Here is a 19,077-nt window from a genome sequence, read left to right as displayed (position 1 = left end):
TTGGGAACAATTATTCTAAAAAGAAATATGAGAGAAAAGACAAATACTCCCATTACAATGTCTCCAGGACAGGGAGCAGAGTGCGTGTGCGCTAAGTCCATAGGCTATGAGGTATGTTAGCATTACAATGTCTCCAGGACAGGGAGCAGAGTGCGTGTGCGCTAAGTCCACAGGCTATGAGGTATGTTAGCATTACAGTGTCTCCAGGACAGGGAGCAGAGTGCGTGTGCGCTAAGTCCACAGGCTATGAGGTATGTTAGCATTACAATGTCTCCAGGACAGGGAGCAGAGTGCGTGTGAGCTAAGTCCACAGGCTATGAGGTATGTTAGCATTACAATGTCTCCAGGACAGGGAGCAGAGTGCGTGTGAGCTAAGTCCACAGGCTATGAGGTATGTTAGCATTACAGTGTCTCCAGGACAGGGAGCAGAGTGCGTGTGAGCTAAGTCCACAGGCTATGAGGTATGTTAGCATTACAATGTCTCCAGGACAGGGAGCAGAGTGCGTGTGAGCTAAATCCACAGGCTATGAGGTATGTTAGCAGAAGCTACAGAAAGCCCTCAGGTCTGCCCTGCAGAGCTCAGAGAGAAACAGGATGCAGATGCAAAAGACAATACCAAAAAAACAACAAACAAGAGGAAATGAAATTATTTTCTCAATTTCAAGAAAAATTCCTTAAACAGAAAGAATTTAAGGACACCCAATGACCAGGATCCCAAATGAGGACGTGTAAAGCTGACTTAGAGCCAAACAGTAAACCAGGCCGAGTACACTTCATAAGCCCCACTGACTTCGTCTCAGCCTTCAGACTGGTGTTATAGGCAGCACCAACTAGAGAGACATGCAGCGCATCAGAGAGGGAAAGCGCTTGCTCACTGATACACAGCATGTCAGAAAGGCAAAGAGCACGGTCATGGATGCACAGCATATCAGATCTGCTAGGTTGTAGCAGTCAGAATTCAAACCTGAGAGCTTCCAAAGGAAGATGGTCCCATTGCGGGGACAAGAATTTAAAACAACATCAGACTTGGCAACAGCCAACTCCTTACAGGAAACAGAAGGGCAGGCCTCCAGAGCAGAAAAGAAGAGCAAAGATAGATAATTTGAAGTTGGGATTATCATTCCCAGGAAAGAACATGGAAGGGGAGGGAGGGGGCCCCAGGGGAGGAGGAGTGGGAGGTCGAGAGTCAGCAAAGTTTGGTTTTAACCCCACACCAGTCATCACTTTCAACAGATTACCTTTATATAGTCACATATACATAATTACATAGAGAAATTAGCTTTCTGAAAAGTGTATTTTGAATTATACATACTAATAGTACTAAATCAATAGACTATTATAAATCTTGAGATAAGGCCATAGAAATTTAAGGAAAATAACACCGGAATAGGTGAACATCTACTGAAGACCCTCTATATAGCTCAATCATTGAGCGCTTTGATAACTTATAAGAAAAACCTTTAACAAAACCTCTTTAATTCAGTCTTTCATTCAACAAATATTTACTGACCCCAAGAGTGTGACAAGCATCCCTTAGCGCTGGTAACTCAACTATAAACTTTCCAGAAGTTTGCCAAGGTAGCACTGCAGTGGAAAAGACATATGCGTGCCTGAAGCAGCAGAATGCACACAGACGAGTTACACGTATGTAAAATGAATGACAGGCAGGGCAGTAAGGAGACAAACCAGGAATGGAGCGACTTCGCACAGACAGCTAGAAGTCTAAGCAGAGAGAGAGCACGAATAGAGACCTGGAAGAGGCAAAGGAAGGGACAGGAGCGCATCTGCATCGGTTGAGAGGGAATTCTACACACAGAGCAAAGCAGGAGCAGGGAGAGGCTCAGTCAAGCTGGCAGAAGAGGACCGAAGGTGAGGCCCCGGGCTGGTGATAGAGGAAGCAGGGATCCCTCCTGAGCCCCATAAGGTCATGCGAGTTTGTACCGGTTTAAGCGTTGACTCGGAATAGGTTGGAAAGAAACTATGAAGGTTTAAATGACAAGTTACTAGCACAATCTTAATTGCATTTTTAATTTATTTCACTATTTTATAGGAATGGGTATTTCGCATATTTGTCAGTCTATGCACTGCATGCACACAGTGGCATGGAAGCCAGAAGACAACATCAGATCCCTGGGAACTGGAGTTGCGAAGGGTTCTGAGGCACCTCATGGGTGTTGGGGCTCAGACCCAGTTCCTGTAGAAGAGCAGCTGGTGCTCTTAACAAGGAGGCTGCCATGTTAAATAAGATCACGGTGGCAGCTATGTTGGCAACAGACTGTAGCAAGGTGACTGTTAAGAAACTAGAAAGCCCTGATCTTCAATAACAACATAAATAATGGAAAGCCAACATTCACATGGAAACTGAATAACACTCTTCTCAATGATACCTTGGTCAAGGAAGGAATAAAGAAAGAAATTAAAGACTTTTTAGAGTTTAATGAAAATGAAGCCACAACGTACCCAAACCTATGGGACACAATGAAAGCATTTCTAAGAGGGAAACTCATAGCGCTGAGTGCCTCCAAGAAGAAACGGGAGACAGCACATACTAGCAGCTTGACAACACATCTAAAAGCCCTAGAAAAAAAGGAAGCAAATTCACCCAAGAGGAATAGACGGCAGGAAATAATCAAACTCAGGGGTGAAATCAACCAAGTGGAAACAAGAAGAACTATTCAAAGAATTAACCAAACGAGGAGTTGGTTCTTTGAGAAAATCAACAAGATAGATAAACCCTTAGCTAGACTCACTAAAGGGCACAGGGAAAAAATCCTAATTAACAAAATCAGAAATGAAAAGGGAGACATAACAACAGATCCTGAAGAAATCCAAAACACCATCAGATCCTTCTACAAAAGGCTATACTCAACAAAACTGGAAAACCTGGACGAAATGGACAAATTTCTGGACAGATACCAGGTACCAAAGTTGAATCAGGATCAAGTTGACCATCTAAACAGTCCCATATCACCTAAAGAAATAGAAGCAGTTATTAATAGTCTCCCAACCAAAAAAAGCCCAGGACCAGATGGGTTTAGTGCAGAGTTCTATCAGACCTTCAAAGAAGATCTAATTCCAATTCTGCACAAACTATTTCACAAAATAGAAGTAGAAGGTACTCTACCCAACTCATTTTATGAAGCCACTATTACTCTGATACCTAAACCACAGAAAGATCCAACAAAGATAGAGAACTTCAGACCAATTTCTCTTATGAATATCGATGCAAAAATCCTCAATAAAATTCTCGCTAACCGAATCCAAGAACACATTAAAGCAATCATCCATCCTGACCAAGTAGGTTTTATTCCAGGGATGCAGGGATGGTTTAATATACGAAAATCCATCAATGTAATCCATTATATAAACAAACTCAAAGACAAAAACCACATGATCATCTCGTTAGATGCAGAAAAAGCATTTGACAAGATCCAACACCCATTCATGATAAAAGTTTTGGAAAGATCAGGAATTCAAGGCCCATACCTAAACATGATAAAAGCAATCTACAGCAAACCAGTAGCCAACATCAAAGTAAATGGAGAGAAGCTGGAAGCAATCCCACTAAAATCAGGGACTAGACAAGGCTGCCCACTTTCTCCCTACCTTTTCAACATAGTACTTGAAGTATTAGCCAGAGCAATTCGACAACAAAAGGAGATCAAGGGGATACAAATTGGAAAAGAGGAAGTCAAAATATCACTTTTTGCAGATGATATGATAGTATATATAAGTGACCCTAAAAATTCTACCAGAGAACTCCTAAACCTGATAAACAGCTTCGGTGAAGTAGCTGGATATAAAATAAACTCAAACAAGTCAATGGCCTTTCTCTATACAAAGAATAAACAGGCTGAGAAAGAAATTAGGGAAACAACACCCTTCTCAATAGTCACAAATAATATAAAATATCTTGGCGTGACTCTAACTAAGGAGGTGAAAGATCTGTATGATAAAAACTTCAAATCTCTGAAGAAAGAAATTAAAGAAGATCTCAGAAGATGGAAAGATCTCCCATGCTCATGGATTGGCAGGATCAACATTGTAAAAATGGCTATCTTGCCAAAAGCAATCTACAGATTCAATGCAATCCCCATCAAAATTCCAACTCAATTCTTCAACGAATTGGAAGGAGCAATTTGCAAATTTGTCTGGAATAACAAAAAACCTAGGATAGCAAAAAGTCTTCTCAAGGATAAAAGAACTTCTGGCGGAATCACCATGCCAGACCTAAAGCTTTACTACAGAGCAATTGTGATAAAAACTGCATGGTACTGGTATAGAGACAGACAAGTAGACCAATGGAATAGAATTGAAGATCCAGAAATGAACCCACACACCTATGGTCACTTGATCTTCGACAAGGGAGCTAAAACCATCCAGTGGAAGAAAGACAGCATTTTCAACAATTGGTGCTGGCACAACTGGTTGTTATCGTGTAGAAGAATGCGAATCGATCCATACTTATCTCCTTGTACTAAGGTCAAATCTAAGTGGATCAAGGAACTTCACATAAAACCAGAGACACTGAAACTTATAGAGGAGAAAGTGGGGAAAAGCCTTGAAGATATGGGCACAGGGGAAAAATTCCTGAACAGAACAACAATGGCTTGTGCTGTAAGATCGAGAATCGACAAATGGGACCTAATGAAACTCCAAAGTTTCTGCAAGGCAAAAGACACCGTCAATAAGACAAAAAGACCACCAACAGATTGGGAAAGGATCTTTACCTATCCTAAATCAGATAGGGGACTAATATCCAACATATATAAAGAACTCAAGAAGGTGGACTTCAGAAAATCAAATAACCCCATTAAAAAATGGGGCTCAGAACTGAACAAAGAATTCTCACCTGAGGAATACCGAATGGCAGAGAAGCACTTGAAAAAATGTTCAACATCCTTAATCATCAGGGAAATGCAAATCAAAACAACCCTGAGATTCCACCTCACACCAGTCAGAATGGCTAAGATCAAAAATTCAGGTGACAGCAGATGCTGGCGAGGATGTGGAGAAAGAGGAACACTCCTCCATTGTTGGTGGGAGTGCAGGCTTGTACAACCACTCTGGAAATCAGTCTGGCGGTTCCTCAGAAAACTGGACATAGTACTACCGGAGGATCCAGCAATACCTCTCCTGGGCATATATCCAGAAGATGCCCCAACAGGTAAGAAGGACACATGCTCCACTATGTTCATAGCAGCCTTATTTATAATAGCCAGAAGCTGGAAAGAACCCAGATGCCCCTCAACAGAGGAATGGATACAGAAAATGTGGTACATCTACACAATGGAGTACTACTCAGCTATTAAAAAGAATGAATTTATGAAATTCCTAGCCAAATGGATGGACCTGGAGGGCATCATCCTGAGTGAGGTAACACATTCACAAAGAAACTCGCACAATATGTATTCACTGATAAGTGGATATTAGCCCCAAACCTAGGATACCCAAGATATAAGATATAATTTGCTAAACACATGAAACTCAAGGAGAATGAAGACTGAAGTGTGGACACTATGCCCCTCCTTAGATTTGGGAACAAAACACCCATGGAAGGAGTTACAGAGACGGAGTTTGGAGCTGAGATGAAAGGATGGACCATGTAGAGACTGCCATAGCCAGGGATCCACCCCATAATCAGCATCCAAACGCTGACACCATTGCATACACTAGCAAGATTTTATTGAAAGGACGCAGATGTAGCTGTCTCTTGTGAGACTATGCCGGGGCCCAGCAAACACAGAAGTGGATGCTCACAGTCAGCTAATGGATGGATCATAGGGCTCCCAATGGAGGAGCTAGAGAAAGTAGCCAAGGAGCTAAAGGGATCTGCAACCCTATAGGTGGAACAACATTATGAGCTAACCAGTACCCCGGAGCTCTTGACTCTAGCTGCATATATATCAAAAGATGGCCTAGTCGGCCATCACTGGAAAGAGAGGCCCATTGGACTTGCAAACTTTATATGCCCCAGTACAGGGGAATACCAGGGCCAAAAAGGGGGAGTGGGTGGGCAGGGGAGTGGGGGTGGGTGGATATGGGGGACTTTTGGTATAGCATTGGAAATGTAAATGAGTTAAATACCTAATAAAAAATGGAAAAAAAAAAAAAAAAACTAGAAAGCCAGGCGGTGGTGGCGCAGGCCTTTAATCCCAGCACTTGGGAGGCAGAGGCAGGCAGATTTCTGAGTTCCAGGCCAGCCTGGTCTACAAAGTGAGTTCCAAGACATCCAGGGCTACACAGAGAAACCCTGTCTTGAAAAAAAAAAAAAAAAGAAAAGAAAAAAGAAAGAAAGAAAGAAAGAAAGGACGAAGGAAAGGAAGGAAGGAAGGAAGGAAGGAAGGAAGGAAGGAAGGAAGGAAGGAAGGAAGAAAGAAAGAAAGAAAGAAAGAAAGAAAGAAAGAAAGAAAGAAAGAAAGAAAGAAATTAGAGCAGACATTTCAAGGAAGGTGCCGTGAAGGGCCAGAGTGATGGGAAAGGTCAGCGGGTACCACTCAACGTGCACACTGGGTAGGAGATGATGAGAGATGCCTCTGTGGTGCACACAGGGGGTGAGATGGAGAAAGACCCAGTTGGCGGGCAGGCCCCATAAAGACAGCATTGCTGATTTATAGGACAACCAAATTCCCTCTCAATTGCTCTGCTTCGCTTTAGCACTTTTATAATTTCCTTTAGTGTCCACATTCCTTTGGATGGGCAGCAGATAAAACCTAACAGGTCTCCTTCTATACACAGTACCTGTGGCAGAATTCCAGTGAAATAAAAAATAAAAATAACTTTACGATTTTAAAAATGGATCTTTTTATTTTATAGTCAAGTCTTACCGATTTAAAAAAAAAAATAGCTAAAAGCCACTTTATAAATACCCTTGTTAGGAGAGCCTGATAAAACAGCATGGGGCAAAATAACTCCATCACCAAGAGCAATGGTAAGGATGGATAAAACAGATAAAAGCACCACTGAAAAGCTTCCGGTGGGGGGTGGGGGAGGAAGAGGTCCATTGTAAGGAGGGAGGGTGTAACCTGGTAGGGTGGAGTGGCACCAGAGGCGGAAACAGAAAGAACCCTAGGGCCCATGAAAATACCTGCAAGGCAATTCACTTCTGAAGCCAGTAGGTGGCGCTGGGCAAAGCATGCTTCCACACAGGGCAGGGGCGGTCGGTGTGTCTCTGCCCTACTAAGTGCACTGAGGCAGTAGACATCACCTTAAGTGACAGAAGTTAGGTACCAGCAAAGGGACATGTGCCAGCCACTAAAATTCAGTAGGAAGACAGTATTGTGTCACCTGCTGTAATACACCTGACCTGAAAGGTGTGACACCTGAAAGGAGACCTGAAAACCATGAGGAGACACCAGGTAAACCCACCACTAGGGACAAGCTAGAAAATTACCAAACATGTCTTGGTTTGTGTTTGGTTGGGTTGTTTTGTTTTGCTGTGTTTTGTTTAAGCAAATCTGGCCATCTTTAAAAGGACAAGATAAAGTCATGGAAGATGGTAAACTCCTCTAGATTAAAGCAGAGTCAATATACATGGCTGCCTCGTGGTATCTTCTAAAGCCCCGATGCTCACGTGCTAAACCGCATCACTCCCCTGATTGGAACAGCTGAACCGAGCTTATGCAGGGGAAGGTCTTGTTTGTAAGAAGTGCACACTCAATTCTTCAAGCATAATGGGGCATCATGCTAGCAATTATTCTCACATGGGTCCATGGCAAAGTTAACTGTATTACATTTTCAACTCTTCTTTAAAATTTCTAACTGTCTCTTTTAAATGGATGTGAAATAAAGACATAAACAAACAAAAACAGTATTCGTTCATCAACAAGAAGCACTACAGGAGATAACCATGGCAACAATCAAGAGGGACACAAAATGACGTCAGACAGAAGCCACGTGAGAAAGAAGGAACAGAGGCATCAGGAAGACGCCGCTCACTACCACACAAGGAATTCAGAGTCCGACACAACTCAGATTCTGGACAGCGAAGCAGAGAAACAGACATAAGGTGGGAAATGCTACCAGAGATAGAGGAAGCAAATGTAATTATATAATTGTAAATGATTTAGTTTGGGCCAGGCGAGGCGGCGCAGACCTGTAATCCCAACACTTGTGATGCAGAAGCGGCAGAATCAGGGACTTGGGCCTTCAAGGTGGCTCAGTAGGTGAGGGGGCCTGCGGCCAAGTCTGACGGGGAGTTAGGTTGTGGAAATCCATATGGGAGAAGGGACAAGCTGACCCCTACAAGTTATCTTCTGGCCTACACATGGACACACACACACAATAAACTCACATGAATAATAAATACAATCATTTGAGAGACGGGGGAAGGGAAGGGAGGAGGAAGAGAAGGGGAGAGAAAAGGGAGAGAGAGAGGGAGAGAATAAATACCAGGCTAGCCTCAACTACATAGTTTCAAGATGAAGATACATCAGGATCTATCTAAAAAAACAAAAACAAAAACCAAAAAAAAAAAAAAAAACCAAAACCAAACAAACAAAAAACCATCAATCCAGGGGTTGAAGAGATGGCTCGGTAGTTTAGAGCATTTGTTGCTCTTCCAGACAACCCAAGTTTAATTCCCCGTACCCATATGGAGGCTCACAGCCATGTGTAACTTCAGTTCCAGGGGATCCGATGCCCTCTTCTACCTTCTCAGGCACCAAACATGTCCAGGGGAATCACATCATGCAGCCAAAACAGTCACACATAAGATAAAATAAATAAATCTAATTTAAAAAATTGTAACCAATCAATAGAAAAAAATTTAGTCAATTAGTAGATTCAATTAAAAAGTACGACCTAATAATCAAAATTGTACATAAATTAATGATCTTGCCACAAAATATGTAAAACTAAAAGCAAGAAAATATAAAGAAGAAACAGAGAGGTCCATCCTCGCAGGTGGGAACGTATCCCACAATCTAACTTGGGCCGTCAGACCTGGCAGCAGGCCCCCTAGTCTACTGAGCCACTGTGATGGCCCAGCATCCTGATCTTCTTGTTCCCTGATTCATCGCTGTGACAAACAGCTGGCAAATGCACTGTGTGGTGGTTTGAATATGCTTGGCCCAGAGAGTGGCACTATTAGGAGGTGTGGCCTTGTTGGAGTAGGTGTGGCCTTGTTGGAGTAGGTGTGGCCTTGTTGGAGGAAGTGTGTCACTGTGGGGGTGGGCAATGAGACCCTCCTCCTAGCCACATGGGAGCCAGTCTTCTCCTGGTTGCCTCTGGATCAAGATGTAGAACTCTCAGCTCCTCCTGTACCAAGTCAGCCTGGATGCTGCCATGCCCCATCTTGATGATAATGGGCTAAACCTATAAGCCAGCCCCAATTAAATGTTGTCCTTGTAAGAGTTGCCTTGGTCATGGTGCCTCTTCACAACAATACAAATGCTAAATAAGACACACTGTAAGACTGACTTGGGTCATGGTTTCAGTTTATCGTGGCGGCAAGGCGTGGAGGTATGAACAGTTCTGCTCATGGTGGCACGGGTGTATGAGGAGATTGGACCAAGAAAAAGTATGGGGCCAGAAACTGGAAAAGACTGTAAGCCCTGAAGCCTCCCACCCCTTGGTGACCCCTCCCCACAAGCCAGAACTCATCTCCTAACGTTTCTGTAACCTCTGCTACCAACACTGTCACCAGCTGAGACTCAGGGGCACATGCACATGTGGCTGTGAGGAACACCTCAGATTTGAACCATGGCAATCAGTTAGCTTTCAATAATAAGTTAAAAAGCATGTAGGAAAATAAAGGACATAAAAAAATGTAAGGAAGGAAAGGAAGGAGGGACAGTGGACAACAGAAAGACCAGAGACAGGGTTAAAGAGAGCTACCCCATCAAGTCTTGAGAAGTCAGCGGCTTCTGCAAGTTCATCTTCAGCAAACCTGACTGTGCAAAGGGAACTGGTGTTAAATCCCTATTAGGACACGAAGAGGAAAAATAAGGTTAGCTCAATGGGTGTGGCTACACAGGATCACGGACTCTGCGGAGTTCTATAAATCATTCAGATGACTCTTGACTAGATGGATTCACCATCATCTAGGTGGCCAAGGTCACTGTCGATCAGAGAAATACAGATTAAAATACAAACTGATACTAACTCTACCTCGTAGACTGTTTATACATTTTCAGTCAGGCAGTCTCAAGCGGCATCACACGAGGCGCTGGGAATTCTTGCATACGGCTTTTAGAAGTACTCTGGGCAGCTTCAACCACAGGAGGCAAACAGAACTACACACTCCTGTGTAGCTTTTCTACTCTGTGTACCATTTCTACTCTGATATACAAAGTACATCTAATGATGTACAAAGTATATCTAATGCAATTGTGAAGAATGATACATCCAGAAGAATACTCTTTAAAACACTATTTATAGGGCTGAACAGAAGGCTCGGTGATTAAAGTACTCACACAGAGCCTGGGGTCAATCCCTAGCACCCACATGGGAGTGCCATCTGTAACTCTACTCCCAGTGGATCTGATGCCCTCTTCTGGCCTTCAAAGGCACTGCAGCACATGTGATACACTTAAGTACTTGCAGGTAAAACACTTATTATACGCACAAAAATAAATAACTCTAGCCAGGAGGTAGTGGTGCATGCCTTTAATCCCAGCACTCAGAAGGCAAAGGCAGGCAGATCTCTGTGAGGTCAAGGCTAGCCTGGTCTACAGAGCTAGTTCCAGGACTGCTAGGGCTATACACACACACACACACACACACACACACACACACACACACACGCATGCATATATACACACCATACAAACACACACACACACACACCCTGGCCTGAAAAACAAACAAATAAATAAATAACTAAGAAAATACAAGTAATAGAATATTATTTTAACTAAACCTTGAAAAAAAATTTTAGGTTCTTAGAAACAAGCTAAATGACCATAAACAAAATACTGAGAACCTAGGTAGCATGCTAAGCAGCATATGATGTTTATAGATGTATCAAAACGGGTGTGATGGACAGATCCAATATGTAAGTTACCAGTAACAAGTAAGAAAAGGAAGGCAGCTGGAGAGAGAGCCACTTACACTGGGTTTATAACCAATTATAGTATATGTGTAATTTTTCATAAGCTCGGTGCTAGAATACCGGCATTTTTCTTCATATGTCTATATGCCTGAAATTTAAATTTTAATGGCATAAAATACATTATTAATGTGCTGCTCCAGCCTGACATTCACACTTCTCTACAATATTATGTCAACGTACGTTTCTAGTGTCACTCCCGCTGTGCTACTTCCTAGAGCAGTGTTTCCTAAGCCACAGATGCTCCTACATGGCCTTCACTGTCTCCATGTATGTTACCTCTACATGACTAAGGAACACACGTCTTTTCATCATTGATAACTTAAACAATTTTGTACAAATAAATGAAAGGGAAAACCATGCTCACTATACCCACAATGTTTTCTAATACGAAGGGAGACTCTGTGTGTGTGTGTGTGTGTGTGTGTGTGTGTGTGTGTGTACGTGCTTGTCTTTAGTGCCACATGAAAATATAAGGCATCACACGCTGGATTAACTTACAAGTCATTTCCCAAGTCTGGTGTAAAGGATCGCTTTGGTAGAACTGACGCCCCCAGAGCACACCCTTCGGGGTTCCGCTCAGATGGTCAGAGGACAGAGACCCTGCCCGGTATGTACCCTGGGCTTCCGTCAGAGTGGACCCTACCTGGGTGTGCACCATAGTGTCGCTTCTCTTGGCCTTCTCCCCGACCATTTCCTTGGCTTTAAGTACGTTCCCTACCTACTAAGCTATGGAAATTATGCGTACACGTTCAGGCTCAGCTTAAATATCACCATCACAATAAAATACTTTGACTTGGATATGCCATCTCTCTGGGTTCAACTCACCTCCTTCCTCATCAATTTATTTCTAGATTCATATGGACGCTTATCATATTCAATGTAATATATGTCTGCTTGTCATATTCCCCTCCTTCAGTATAAATGTTACTCGAGTCTAGAAGCTTTATGTCTTATTTGAAGCAGGAATTCTATCTCAGCCATTTTACGCTTTGTATACAGTAGATACCTGGAGACTGATCTCCATCCAATAATTACCTTAATAATTTTTATTAACATTTTTCAATCACACAGCATACGGAGACTATTCACGCGTAGAGAGCTACAACTAAACATGACACTCTAGACTTCCTAGCGTCGTTTTTAACATGAGAAAACAAAAAATAAATCCTATAAGAAAACAATGGGGTTGGCTGAAAATGCCAGATTCCGGTGTTACGGTGTGTGCCTGACTTAGAACTGCCCACGCAACAGTGACTGGCAAAGCCAGGCTTCACTACCACTCCACGGCCTTTAGCTTCAGAGGGCAGCTTACTGGCTCTTAAAAATCTCGGTACTTCAGAAGCCATCTCGGCAGAGCTTCCTTTTTCCTTTTCTCTGATACATCAGTGATAATTCTAATTGCTTTTCTGGTGAGGAAAGCCATCATGGCTATTTGGGATCAGAAAGTCAATATGCAGCTCCTTGGTAAATGCTTCCCTTTGCCTCGGCCACAGGAGTAGACTGCACTCCTGTTTCAAACTCACTTATTCTGACCCGAATAGAACGTAAGCCAAAGAAAACAGAGAAACCCCCCTTTCCGTGGGGAATACTTATCAACACTACCACTAGATTGCCTGGGTTTATATATTTTAGGACATATGTGGTACTTCACAAAGACAAAGGAGTATCAAAGCAGAGTACACTGTCAACCGTGATGTCGGGGAAGGGAGCAACGGAGGCTCTGTGCTCCGTTCTGCTCACAGGCCTCCCTGTTGCCAGGGAGGGAGAGGGGGTGAGGACTATGGGTGGACAGAGGAGGTGTGCACCGGCTCACCTCCTCCTTGCTCAAATTTTCAGTCACATTCCTGTTGAATTTCTCTTTTTTTTTTTTTCTTGGCAGATCAAGTAAACTAAGATTCCCATTTGAGACTTTGTATTTAATATTTTCATGCTATTTTTACATTGTTGAAGTAAAATGTTAACCTACTATGTCTTCCTTCCTGAATGAATAAAATCAAATGGATGGTAAACACTTACAAAATCCCTGTTACGTCTGAGTACCAGGTCCAAGTGCCTCACAGTGATTCTAGTCTGTTCTGACTTACCATGAAAGGGCAGCCTACGTTAACTCCTGGCCCCGATACAGACACCCACCCAGTTACTCGTACTGAATACAGGAGGCATTAAAGCTCTGTATGTGATTTAGCAGTACCCAGGTGCCAAAAACATGCACCCGTTTCAATGCAGCAAGTAGCTGGCTGAGCAACTACTTCAGCGAGCCCTTATGTAGACCAGACCAGACAAGACACTGTTACCGGACGGTAATACTTCGGTTAGTAAGGCAGTTCTAAGAAACCCAAAAATATCACTTCTCTTTTAAAAAAAATAAATAAAAGAACCACTTGGTCTAAAAAGAAATGAAATTTGACTTGATCAAATACTTCATTAATTTTTTTTCTACCCCTAAGGGAGTGCCCTTTAAAATCCTCTTCAAATAGGATGTAACCTAATTGCTTGCCCAGGGCCACAGTTACAGGATTTTTATTTCAACACTGCCACCTAGTGGACAGTATTTTTAACTAGTCACTGGCTCCATCTATCTCAAACACTGGCTCCCCAGTTAGTAATAGAAACATTCAAGGAGGAATGTTACTTGTATGTACATGTGACAATTTACACATTTATACATGTGACAATTTACACATTTATTATCATGGAATAGAAATCATGTAATTTACAACACTGTTACATAGTGATTTTAATAAGGTACCTTAGTGATTTCTTCAGACGCTCGTTCAAAGTCCTGGACATTTCGACAGTAAAATCCTATCGTACAACTAGGATCCATTTTTCGAAATGACATCTTTTTAGGAGATGGACAGTGGAATGTCTGTAATTTTTAAAATAGTTTGGAATTAATTTTCCCTTACTTGATGGACTTTCTCTCAAAATATAATAAACATTTTCTAAGGAGCATTTTAGCCCTCCCTATTCTCTATAAAGATGCACAACACAAGAACCAGCATTGTGTATATTTAACCAAACCTTCACCCTCATGAGACTGCGCTGTTCAGCAAAGCAAAGCCAGTTCATCAAGTATGGGATACATTTCTAATACTTGAAGGAAAGAAGAAACACAGACCACCAAAGTCAGCACGTATAGTCTAATCTAGAACATATGCTAGCCAGCCATCTCTGTGAGACTGAGTTAAGCCTTTTGTATTAGTGATTCTTCATTGTTTATAAATTCATAGCAGTTTTATCCATATAGCCAAAAGTAAGAAATGAACCAAATATCTGTAAACAGATGGCTGAATTGAAACTGTCATGTTGGAGGGCTGCAAAGATGGCTTGGTAGTTGAGTGCTGGCTACTGCTGCAGAGGACCCAGCACCTACAAAGTGGTTCCCCACTGCCTGTAACTCCAGTGCCAAGGGATACAATGCCCCCTTCTGGCCTCTACAGGCACTGCACACATGAAATGCACATACTCATACACCTAACATAAAATAAATAAGGCTTTCTTAAAATGCAAAAATTCATGTCATACCATAGTTGTTCGGAATTAAAATGGAGCAAACACCTTGTGTGTGCATGTGGATGAAGGTTCTTCATAGTCTTGTGTGTGCACATGAATATATGAAGGTTCTTCCTAATGCTTAAAACTCTTTTAACAAGATTATTCTTATAATCTAACACACAAACCACAGGCTTGTGTAAATGTCCTACACTGATACAGTCAGCTTCAGAGGGTTTTTTTTTTGTATTTTATTCTGTTATTCTTGTTGTTTTGTTCATTTATTTTTTGATACAGGCTGTTACTGTGTAGCCCTGGCTAGCATAGACTTGGCAATGTAGACCAAGTTGGCCTCACACTCACAGGAACCCACCAGCCTCTGCCTCCTGAGTGTAAAATTATTGGCCCATAATCAAATTTTCTTCCGACTTTCTTTTCTAATGTTCATTCCCATAAAGAACATGAGATAAGGCAGGGAAGAACTCACCCATGGGGGCTCTGCAAAGGACATACCTTCTGAGCGGGCCAGCTCTGTGTTACAGTCGACCAGCACGCCAGCAGTCATGCACCAAACCCTGACCTGTACAAAGTGCTTAGCTAATACTTCTTTTAATTAATGGAGTCTGAGCTAACTAAAGTAGATCTCTCCAGCACTACCCAATACAAGCAGTTTAACTGGACTTTCCCTAATATGGTTCCAACTATTTTATTTTCACGACATTAAGAAACAGATGAAGCACAGAAAAGCTAAGAAAACTATAAGCTGCAATACAGAAGAGTGTGTTGGGGTACATGGAACAGTTCTAGGTCATATATTTACGAGAAAGTCTTTTACATAGAGCATGTCTAAAAATAGCCATTTGCAAAATTTGTTGAAAACAGCTAACAAGAACTGATTCTTCAGTTTTTTACTACCTGGTGAGGAAGACAGTTAAAAAAGGCTGTACAAGGTCCAGGGGCACAGGTTTAACTCACCTGTGACTGTGTCCTTCTCGCCTGCCACAAAGCAATGACTAGAGCTTTTTCTAGAGTCAGTTGCTAGAACGGCCTATGCCTGTTCACCGCAGGCTCCATAGATAAGAACCACAAACACCAACCTGTAACCTGTGGTTCTCTTGATGTCTGCAAAGAACTTACTACCCACAAACCACAGTTAAAGTCTCTGATTTCACTCAAAAGTGAAGCTGCTTGTGGCTGTCCCTCACGAGGAGTGGGACTCGGAAAGGCACCTTAGAGCCATCTCTATGTTTAAATCATGTTGTTCTGTGTTTACCTAAGATTCTGAAGTCAAAACAATGCTAATTTAAATTCAGAATCATTTCTACTTATTGTGAAATAAGTCCACCTTTCAAATATATTCCAAAGTGGTGTTGCTAGGCTATGTTCACTTTATGATAACACTTTAAACTATGCATGTATAATTTAATTTTAAAATTCTGATGTCCGGTAATAGCAGCCTCTACCTACATACACAATTTAGGGAGTAATAACAATGTATACTTCCTTCTGTAACAATGAAATATATTTCTGGAAAAAAAGAATCAACGCCTATTTATTTCATTTTAATGCATCATTTATTCATTGCCTGAACAAACAATTATTAGGCACCTATTAAATTCTAGACATGATGACATGTTTAATTAAGGAATTCATTTCCTAAAAGAGATACTGTGGGTTCATATTCTTTATATATGCTCTAAGAATAATAACTACTGGCATAATGGATTTAATTACCTAAACATATAAACGATACCAGAACAGTTGTATTTATTCTGGAGCTTGGAATGAAGCTCCCTAAGTGGTAAAGAACATGCCTACTAATTGCAGTTTACATATTAGTTAGAGAACATGCCTACTAACTGCAGTTCACATGTTAGTTAGACCACATTCCTGCTAACTGGAACTTACATGTGTGATTCATAAAGAGTGTATCTTTGCCTGACAAATTCACCTTCCTCACTTGTCTGTCTGTCCAATAACTTTAATGCCACTATTTTTCTTAATTTATTGGTGGTGATTGAAACAGTCACCACTATATGACCCTTCTAGGGTCTGGAAGTTGGAACTGGGGACCTAAGAACTGGAACGGATACACGTGCCCACTAGCAGGACTGCTCTTACCTGTAAGAACTTAGTATTCGCTAGCAGTGTTGGCATATGCCTGTAATCCCGGCACTTGGAAGAGAGCGGGTCTCGGTGAGTTCAAGGCCATCTTGATCTACAAAGTGAGTTCTAGGCTAGCCAGGCTGACACAGTGAGACCCCTAACTCAAAGCATAATACTAAAAAAAATAAAATATTATCTTAAAGAACACAGTCTATAATTCTAGAAATATATGAAATAAGAACTCACAGTGTGACTTAGGACACTTTATTTCACTAATAATATACATGCAATACTGCCCTAGTCTGGGTTCTGTTGCCTGATGACAGCAGGGCCAAAAGTAACTTGGACAGAAGTTTATTTCAGCTTCTGGATCGCAGTCTCTAAATGACGGATGCCAGGGCAGGACTCAAGGCAGAGCTTACAGCAGAAGCCATGGAGGAGTGCTGCTCACTGCCTCGCTGCCTAGCTTCTGCTCAGCTAACTGTCCTAGACAGTCCAGGGCCTCCTGCCTAAGGATGACACCACCTACGGTGGCTTTCCTGTGTCAATTAGCAATCAAGAAAATGCCCCACAGAGGTGCTGGCGAGCCAAGCTGGTTGGCTCAATCCCCCCAATTGAAAGTCCCTAGGGTAACTCTGAGCTGAAGCCGAGTAGGAGAAACACTGTAAACATTTCCTGTGAGTACACAAAAACATATGTGCACATAAAATTATATTTGTAAGATAGACACATGGGCATTTGTATAAATACATGCCTACACATGAATGCACATGTGCATTATGCTCCTCCCACTCCAACAGCTAAGAGTCAGTCTTATTCTGGTCACTGACAATGAAGACCTGCAACACAATCTGCACTCTCTGCTATGGCCCCAGGCTCCCCTCATTCTCTTCCAGTTCCTCACTGTCTTTCCATGACGTTTTCTCTAAGGTTGTTAAACTGCTCCTCTGAGCCCCACTGTCTCCTTGGAAAATCATATGGGTGCTTTATACATGAACAACTGCCCTCAGCTGGGTGTGGTGATGCACACTTTTAATCCCAGTATTGATTGGGGCAGAGGCAAGTAGCTCTCCATGAGTCTAAGCGCAACCTAATCTAAATGGCAAGTTCTAGGCCAGCCAGGGCTAGAGAGAGAAAGACCTTGTCTCAAAAAGCAAACAAACAGAAAACTTCAATGAAGATAACTAAAGACATGGAAGATTCTACTCAATTACACATGCTAAGTCAACAATATTTCCTAACATATTTATGAGGTAATATCACAAAGATGAAAATTAAATAAAGATAGAACAAAATCACTTGGAGATACAGGGAAGAGTTCAATAGAGGTCTACAGACTTTTATCTAGAAAATTTAATAAATAATAGTTCAGAAAGAAAGAAGTTGGCCTAATTTAATTTCAAAATGTTAAAAGTTCAACTCTAAAAATGTAAGAAATCAACATGTAAGAATAATAGCAAAGGTTATATTTAAACATATTCTCTAGTTAAATCTTGTATTTTAAATTTCACAACCCTGTTAGTCTTAGATCACTCATTTAAAACATCAGGATTACAAGTGATTTTTTTATATGGAACTGGATAAAAATTTGATTTATGATTTAAATTTCTTCATCCACTAAAAAAAAATCTACAAAAATAATTTTAACAATTAAAATACAAAAGGTTTTAGATTTTAAGTGTTATTCATTGTCGTTCACAAAGGTTCAGTAGTGTGTACGTAAGCTATCAAAGCAAGGATGCCTGGGAGTGTAAGGCAGTCTAAAATCTTCACTTGATATGACTAAAGCAGAAAGTGAGATTTGAGGGCCGGAGACCTAGGTCAGCAGCAGCGATCTTGCCTAGCAAGGCTGAGGCCTTAGCCAGCTTAGGCACGGCTGCCCAGCAGACCTCCTATGGTTTATCAAGGCTCACATGCAACAATCTATGAACCGCGGAACACAGCTTACAGAAGAGGCTAGGCTCTTTTATAATACATCTTTCTAAACCAGACTCTAATCTTGCAGCTTGTTTTCATATTGACCCCCCTTGAATAAAATACTACTACTGTTAATATTAGTTCAAAAGCCATTTCTGAAACACAACGTTTACCACATTTCGTGCCAGCCCTGCCCTTTATAACTACTACCCTTGCCATTCATGATCAAAATCGTCCAAGTCTGATATAATAGTTACCCCGTCTCACTTTGGAACTCAAATTTCCCTGGCTAAAATATTGGATGACAAAATGACCACCGACAGGGAGAGAAAAGTCTATGAAATGTGCTTCAATGACGGCTAGAGATCCAAATAAACCCTGAAGACGTAAGCAGAGGCAGGCCCCCAGGATCTCAGCCTGCCGCTCCACGCAGGCCCCCAGGATCTCAGCCTGTTGCTCCACGCAGGCCCCCAGGATCTCAGCCTGCCGCTCCACACCAAGCCGTC

The 19,077-nt window shown here is 41.8% G+C and overlaps 1 protein-coding gene across 14 annotated transcripts in view; it reads right to left on the bottom strand.

The window, feature by feature from the left end:
• Positions 1-19,077, bottom strand: part of Atg4c (autophagy related 4C, cysteine peptidase) — a 108,100-nt gene that overhangs the window by 48,270 nt on the left and 40,753 nt on the right. For 12 of the 14 annotated variants that reach the window (XR_376316.4, XR_867860.3, XR_867862.3 and 9 more), the window contains one exon: positions 13,803-13,922. The exons of the other annotated variants lie outside the window; for them this stretch is intronic. Coding sequence is in view for 6 of the 12 variants with exons in the window: in XM_006503072.4 (XP_006503135.1) it covers positions 13,803-13,922 (120 nt within the window). In the remaining 6 variants the exon portion in view is untranslated. The remainder of the gene's footprint in view (positions 1-13,802; positions 13,923-19,077) is intronic. 14 annotated transcript variants of the gene reach the window in all.

This window comes from Mus musculus, chromosome 4, assembly GCF_000001635.26.
Source record: "Mus musculus strain C57BL/6J chromosome 4, GRCm38.p6 C57BL/6J".
In the NCBI taxonomy this organism is placed as follows: domain Eukaryota; kingdom Metazoa; phylum Chordata; class Mammalia; order Rodentia; family Muridae; genus Mus; species Mus musculus.
The sequence above is the reverse complement of the archived record's forward strand: the minus strand, read 5'-3'. Positions and strand labels throughout refer to the sequence as shown.